The sequence below is a fragment of the Alexandromys fortis genome, unplaced genomic scaffold, assembly GCF_014885135.2.
Source record: "Alexandromys fortis isolate MF-2015 unplaced genomic scaffold, M_Fortis_MF-2015_v1.1 scaffold_36, whole genome shotgun sequence".
NCBI classification, from domain to species: domain Eukaryota; kingdom Metazoa; phylum Chordata; class Mammalia; order Rodentia; family Cricetidae; genus Alexandromys; species Alexandromys fortis.
The window spans coordinates 7,969,426-7,977,492 of NW_026067915.1; the positions used below are offsets into that span (position 1 = coordinate 7,969,426).

General features: G+C 36.6%; 1 protein-coding gene across 1 annotated transcript in view; it reads right to left on the reverse strand.

The window, feature by feature from the left end:
- Nucleotides 1-8,067, reverse strand: part of Dock3 (dedicator of cytokinesis 3) — a 367,607-nt gene that overhangs the window by 257,326 nt on the left and 102,214 nt on the right. Inside the window, exon 4 of the mRNA XM_050139541.1 lies at nt 3,081-3,136. Coding sequence (XP_049995498.1) covers nt 3,081-3,136 — 56 coding nt within the window. The remainder of the gene's footprint in view (nt 1-3,080; nt 3,137-8,067) is intronic.

The window sequence follows — 8,067 nt, forward strand, 5'->3', positions numbered from 1 at the left end:
CAAACATCACAAAAAAAAAAAAAAAAAAAAAAAAAAAAAAAAAAAAAAAAAAAAAAAAAAAAAAAAAAAAAAAACCAGCCTACCATTGTCTTCCTGGGCTCTGTTCCACCACATGATGACAAAATGAAAATTTCTGAGGAAAAAAAGCCAAAATAAACATAAAGTTCTTCCCATGTACATCTGTTCCTTCGTGGACCATCACCTTTAGAGATCCTTGCCAAAAGAAAACAGAGCCAGTCAGGGCTAGAAAGACCCCATCTCAAAAAAATAAAAAATAAAAAAGCAAAGGAACCTTTAAAGATCCTGTCTATGTCAGCTGTTCTTCAGTGCCTGCAGGCAGTGTTTTTTCCATACTTTATCTGGGTTTTATATCTTCTATTCTTTATAACGACCCTGCTAGATGTCTAGATACAACAGTTAATTCTATGTAGCTTTCTATGATTTATATCCAAAGACTTTTGTGCTATGCTCCCACAGAGAAAGAGTATATCTAACAAATATGACTGTTTCTAGCAAACAGCCCTTCTGCTTTCCCTAAGCAAACAGAATTCAGGTGTGGATTTTTCCACTACCAAGTTGACTCCCAAGCCTTCACAGTTATTAAGAATAAGACACAAGGTTCCTGAACTCAAGGTAGGTCACTTATCATGAGGATAGTCTTGCTAGTCTACTCTGAGACACTCTATTTCTGTCACTACATATTCTTTGTAAGTCCTTCCATACCTCACTCCCATGGTCCTTCTGCACAATTTCAGCTTGTTATAAATTATAATGCTATAGATCAAGAATAACAATTTTATGTTTTGCAACAGACCATTTGAACTTGGAAAATATATTTTTGTAACTTCTAAGATCTATACATTACCCATTGTAAGTCTAGATACACTTTGTCCTTATATAATTTTTAAATAGTGTTTATATTTTGATAGTCCTTACTTAAAAATTGAAGTGGCAGGTTATGTCTTGCAACAGTTCTGTAAATTAGGATTTTCAAGTTTACACACATACATACTAGTGTATGTTCATTTCATTAAAAAGAGAGAAGAATAAAAACCATGACACAGACTCTGGATGTGGCTCAATGGTACAATATTTATCACACCCTGGGATCTGGGTTTACTTCCCAATACACAAAGAAAAATGGAGGGGGCAATAAAGAATTATTTTAATAGCATATTTATACAATACTGTAATTCTTATAATTCCCCAATAACAAATCTTACCTTGGAAGTCAGTCCAGTAACTTACTAATAATTACTACTTCCAAACTTAACTTCCTGAGCACTAATCTTAAGACTGAGTACATGAACTTTGATACACAACTCCCTTTGCCGGTTGCAGACATTAGAGAGATAAAGGAAAAAATGTGTTTCTTGCTGTTCCTATAAATAATTCTCTACCAATGAAAATTAGGTTTAGCACCCAGTTGTCCTTGGCACTGACAGAGTCTATCCTATTGCCACATTACTCATAAACACCACCAGCAGCACCGTTACCTCCCTTTCTCATTGAGCTCCAATGTCTCAAGACCCATTCCCTACAGTTCCTAGGATCTAGTATCCCCATCCTATTGTACTTATCCCAGCCATTTGAGTAGACTAATAGCTACTGTTATTATTATTTGGTTGATATCAGTATTTCCTCTTTTGTTTTTCACCCTTTATACAAGAGCACAAATAATTTCCTGCATCAGCTTCCACGTCACACGTTCACAATGTATCTATGTCTCCATGACTGCAGACTCCAATGCCTACGCACTCTCCAGTTCAAATCTTTCTTAGTTAAGAAGCAAATACTAATCAAATTTTTAATTTAAATTGAATTTTTAAAAATTAAATAACTTTGTAAGAGGACATGGCAACAACAGATACCTTTAAAAACACTCTCAATATGTACAACAGTGTTAGCATTTGCTATGTTTATTTCTCATCCCTTTTCTGTAAAGATTAATTTTTTCTTTTGTTGTTATTATATAAATGTCTTTTAAGATTCCATTCAAATTTTTTTATTTTTTAAATAGATGTTTTTTTCTCACATAATATATTCTGATTACAGTTCTTCCTCCTTGTACTTTTTCCAATTCTTCACCACCTCCCTCCCATCCAGATTCATACCCTTTCATAAACAAACAGGCTTTCATTTGTTTGTTTGTTTTTTGAGACAAGGGTCTTCTGTAACTTTGGAGTCTGTCTTGAACTTGGGCTGTAGACCAGGCTGGCACTCACATAGATCTGCCAGACTCTGACTCCTGAATTCTGGGATTAAAGGCCTGTGCCACCACCGCCCAGTACAAACAGGCTTTTCGTGGACAACAATAAAATAAAATATAGTAAAATAAGATATAATAAGATAAAACAAAACACATCAGATCTGGACAACATAAACAGAAGAAAACGAGTCCAAGATACAGCACAAGAATCAGAGGCCCACTCATTCATACATTCAGGAATTCCATAAAAACACTTAACTGTGGTAATACATGTATTTAATTCCAGCACTCTGGAGGCAAAAACAGGCAGGTCCTGTGGGTTAAGACCACCCTGATTTACATAGCAAATTCCAGGCCAGTTACATAGAGAGATACTGTCTCAAAAACAAACAAAAACAAAAATTTTTGTTTTTCAAATGTGTGATTAATGTATTCATTTTGCATAATAATGTTTTTTGTCCACAAGGTATACGTTAGATTTTAAATCTCTACTTATAAAAATTTTAAGTTTCCTTCACTTTGAGATGAACAGTGAAATGACAAATTCATCTCTAATACCTAGTCTATAAATAATTAATTCTCAAAATCTTACCTAATGTATTTATAAAAGACACTATATATTAAACTGCTCTGATAAAATTTAGTTAAAGGTATTTATCCAGAATATGCTTAAAAATAGAATTTGGGATTCTATATAATAATAAATGCAGATTTATTTTTATTTAGAATTATTAGAATTTACATTAGAATTATATAGAAACAGATTTTAAAAATAAAATCCTGCCAATAGTAATTTTTAAACTATGAACCAAGTCACACTTCTGCTGCAACCTCTAATAATTATAAATTAACATTTAGGCTAATTACTCACCCCCTATTACTGACAATTGCCTTCTTCAAATGAATGTAATTTGCAGGAAAGATCCCCTGTAAAACAAACAAAAAGTTCAGTTAACAAAACATAAATTGTAATTAAAAAAGAAAGAGAATGGAAATGTAGTAAATAGTCTATTAAAACAACCACTTTGCACATGAAGAATACAGAGTTGACGGAAGAGCATTAGGTTGGGATTTGATGACCATGTATAACTAGATTGTATCCTCAGAAGAAAACTACAGCCATAAACACTTCATAAATAAAATATTCAATACTTACAAAGTAGGAATAGTCTATCAAATGACCCACAAGCTACAATATTATTTACAGGTCATTTGTGTTCAAAATTCACATCGATATCTTATCAATAACTTAGAATTATCCAGCATTGAGTTACAGAAACAATTTTAATACATTCACTAATATTTAGGTTCATTTAAGAATGCATCAGTTTGGAAGATTTTATAAATAGTTCTTCTTGTACTCCTTTTTAAACTATTTTCATTTAGTAAGAAATACATTTTTATTTTTCAATTATATTTTAAATAATTATGTATGTGTGTGTGCATGCATAACATGCATGGAGGCCAGAGGACAACTTGTGGGAGTCCCTTCTCTCCTTCTGCTATGTGGCTTGAATTCAGGTGGTCAGGTTTGGTGACAGGTATCCTTACCAACACAAAAATATATTATGTTTAAAAAGCCACTTCAGTTTTCCAATCATTTCATTTTAGCCTAATAAAATCGCTTCAAATAAAACATGAATGGCCTAAATACTCTCATCTTTTAACCCAGAGTATAATAAACTGTAAAGTCCACCAATAACATATACGGCCATAAACAACTTAACTATAGTAATTCATTTTATATAATGGCTCATAATAAAAGATAACCTGTACAGTGACAAGGAATATTAAACATGAGAGAATATAAAGACTTACACTACAGAACTACATGCAGAAATAACTAAATGAAGCTCACATATATGATATTTATCATTCAAGAAAAGCTAGGTAGAAAAAATAAAGAAGGCAACTACATATTAATAAAAGGAAAATTGCCAGGTGGTGGTGGCGCACGCCTTTAATCCCAGCACTTGGGATGGCCAACAAATATTTGAAAAGTGCTTTACTTTACAGCTTTATGCATTACAGAAATACAAACTAAAACTCATTAAGACTGTATTTTATCCCAGTTAGAATAACTATCACCAAGAAAACAAGAGGCAACAAATGGTGCTGAGGACATAGGAAAATAGAAACCCATATTTACTACTGGCAGGAATGCAGACTTGTGCAGCCACTATGAAAATCAGTATTTATATCTTTCCAAAAACTAAAAATGAAACTAACATATGGTCAAACTATACTACTCCTAGGAATATGCACAAAGGATTATCAAGTCCTACTACTGAGACACTTACACATCTATGTTTATTGCTGCACTACTCACTTACTGCTTTGAAGAGACACCATGACCATGAAAACTCTTATAAAAGAAAACATTTCAATGGGGCTAACAGTTCAGGGGTTTAGTCCATTATCATCGTGGTGGGACATGGTGGTATGCAGGCAGACATGGTGTTGGAGATGGAGCTGAGAATTCTATATCTTTAATCCATAGGCAATAGGAAGTAAACTGAAACATGGCGTGGCTTGAGCATATATAAGAACTCAAAGCCCAACCCCACAGCGACACACTTCCTCCAACAAGGACACACTAACTCCAACAAAGTCTCTAATAAGTATTGGATCCCTGCTTTTTGGGTATCCTCTGCTGATGCAATAAGCCAAAGCAAACCAAATTAATAAGATCAGACTTAATTAGCAGAGCAAAGCAACTCCTGGGGAACTCTTGAAAAGGCAGAAGAGAAATCACATGGTAGGCCTAGCAACCAGATTTTAAGTACCCGGTAGGTGTGTCTTGAGCAGCTCTGGGGAAGAGCTGACCCTTGGTGGGCTTTCTGAGGGGCAGGGTCTGGAATGGAAGGAGACCAGAACAGAGATTCCCAACAGCCACACCTCCTAATAGTGCTGATCCCTATGAGTTTATGGAGACCAATTTCATTCAAACTATTACAATCCACTCCCTGGGCCTCATAAACTTTGTAACAATACAATAATGCAAAATGCATTTAGCTCAACTTCAAAAGCTCCTATAGTTTATCATAGTCTCAAAAATGTTTTAAGTACAAAGTTCAAAGTCTCTTCTGAGATTCATGCAATCTCTTAACCATCATTTTATTTAAGATTAAAATCAAAAACAGATCACCTATTTCTAACTTATAATGGCACAGGATATATATTAACATCTTAAAATGTAGGGAAGAGGGCACAGAGAGGAAATACTGAACCAAAGCAAGACCAAAACCCATCTGGGCAAATTCTATACTCTGCATTTCCATGTATTATATCAAGACGCTCTTCCAGTCTCCAACCTGATTCAGCTTTATTGACTGCAACATACTTCTTTCTCTTGGACTGTTTTCACTCACTGTTAGCAGTTTTCCTTGGCAGGTACCCCACAGCTCTGGCATCTTCAACATTTTGGAGTTTCCAAGGCAATCCAGGCTTCAACTTCACAGCTTCACAAAATAACCTGTCTAGACCTCCATGGACACCCAACACATGCCTGGCCTTGGTGGCTTCCCTTAGTCATAGGGGCAAATTCCGTAACCCCTCTTTTATTCTTAACTCTAAAGCCAGAACCATGTGGTCAAAGCTACCACTATCTCTTGCTTGCTGGGGCTTGGATATGCTTCCCTTGTTCAATTACATCTTCACCAGCTTTCTGGTTTTGATGGTTACCTTCACTGCCTAAGTTTGGCTGTTCTTGAACTTGCTCTGTAGACCAGGCTGGCCTCAAACTGAGAGATCTGCCAGCCTCTGCCTTCCAAGTGTTGGGATTAAAGGAGTGCAACACCACACCTGCCTCTGGTGGAAACTTAGCTGGGTGAAATCTTGTCCTGGGATCATCACTCCCTTTAGTCCATTTCTTAATCTGTTTATCTCCTTGAACATAAGATTTGGCTTCGTTCCCCTTCCTGGTGCTCCTTTTCTCCTCAGCTTGCTCCTTTTCATTATAAATCTTCATTAGACTTAACACTAATAACCACATGACAGAGTCTATACTAGGATATTTTGAGAGTTCCTCTGCCAGCAGAATTAATCCAAAACTCTTTATTTGACCTTAGGCAGACTCTTCAGACAAGGACAAAAAGTGGCCACTTTCTTCATTAAACTATCACAAGAATGATCTCTAGGCAACATACTAAAATATTCTTCTCTGAAACCTCTTGAGCCAGTCCCCCAAAGTTCAAATCATTCTCAGAACCATCTTCCATGTTCCTACTAGTATGGCCCATTAAGCAGTGCTTAAAGTTTTCCACTGTTTTCTAAATCCAAAGTACCAAAGTCCAAATTCCTCCAAACAAAAACATGATCAGGCCCATCACAGCAACACCCCAGGTCCTGGTACCAAGTTCTGTCTCAGGTTTTCCATTGTTGAGAAGAGACACCATGACCATGGCAACTCTTATAAAAGAAAACATTTAACTGGATGGCTTACAGTTTAGAGGTTCAGTCCATTATCATCATGGTGAGACATGTTGGTGTGCAGGCAGACATGGTGTTAGAGATGGAGCTAAGAATTCTATATCTTTGATCCATAGGCAACAGAAAGTGAACTGAGACACCGTGTGGCTTGAGCACGTATGTGACCTCAAAACCTACCCTCACAGTGACACATTTCCTCTGGCAAGGCCATACCTACTCTAACAAAGCCACACCTCCTAATAGTGTCACTCCCTATGGGAGCCAAGTACATTCAAACTACTGCAATATCCATAAAAGATGACCAGATAATGAAAATGTGACATATATACACAATTAAATTTTATTGAGACATAAAGGAAAATGAAATCATTACATGCACAGAAAATAGATGGACCTGGAAATTATATCTTAGTGAAGTATCCTAGAAAGAGAAATATCCTGTTTTTTATCTCATATGCATAAGACCTGCACAAGCTCAAGCCAGCCAACATTCAGGCATGAATGGGTGTTATAAGGTAGAGGGCCGCTTGTTCGTCCCAGCCACCCAGCAAGCTTAGAACCAAAATAACCACACAGAAACTGTGTTCATTAAATCACTGCTTGGCCTATTAGCTCTTACATCTAATTGGCCAATTCTTACATCTTGATTTAGCCCATTTCTATTAATCAATGTATCGCCAGACGGCAGTAGCTTACCAGAAAAGATTTGGCATGTCTGATTCTGGCGGATTATGGTGTCTCTCTGACTCTGCTTTCTTCCTCCCAACATTCAGTTTTGTTTTCCACACCTACCTAAGTTCTGCCCTATCAAAAGGCGAAGGCAGTTTCTTTATTCATTAACCAATGAAAGCAACACATAAACAAAAGGATCTCCTACACCAAGTGGGAGAAGAACTCATGAGGCCCCATTGTTAGCAAAAGAGCTATTGGGAGGGTCATATTTCTTTGGGGTTGTGACTCTGGTAGATTGCCCATATTTTGGTGAGTGGTCTCACATCTATTTGAACGCAAGCAGCAATAACTGGCTCAATGAGTTATTGATCAGAAGAAAAAGAGGAGGAGGAGATGAAGAAGATGGGAAGGTCCAAGAGAGGGGGAAGGGCCAGTTAAGCTGATACTATCAAGATACATAGTACACAGGTAAGAAATTGTCCAAGAATAAATAAAATATTCAAAAAAGTATGTATGAGGAGCCCACAGTGAAGTTCCATTACTTTGTATGTTCATCTTTAAAAAAAAAAGACTAATACAAAGAGCCAGGTGTTATGGTACACACACTTAGTCCCAGCACTTGGAAGGCAGAGGAAGGTGGATATCTGTGAGTTTGAGGCCAGTCTGGTCCACATAGTGAGTTCCAAAACAGCCAGGACTATACAGAAAGATCCTGTGAGGGAGAGGGAGAGGGAGAGGGGGAGGGAGAGGGAGAG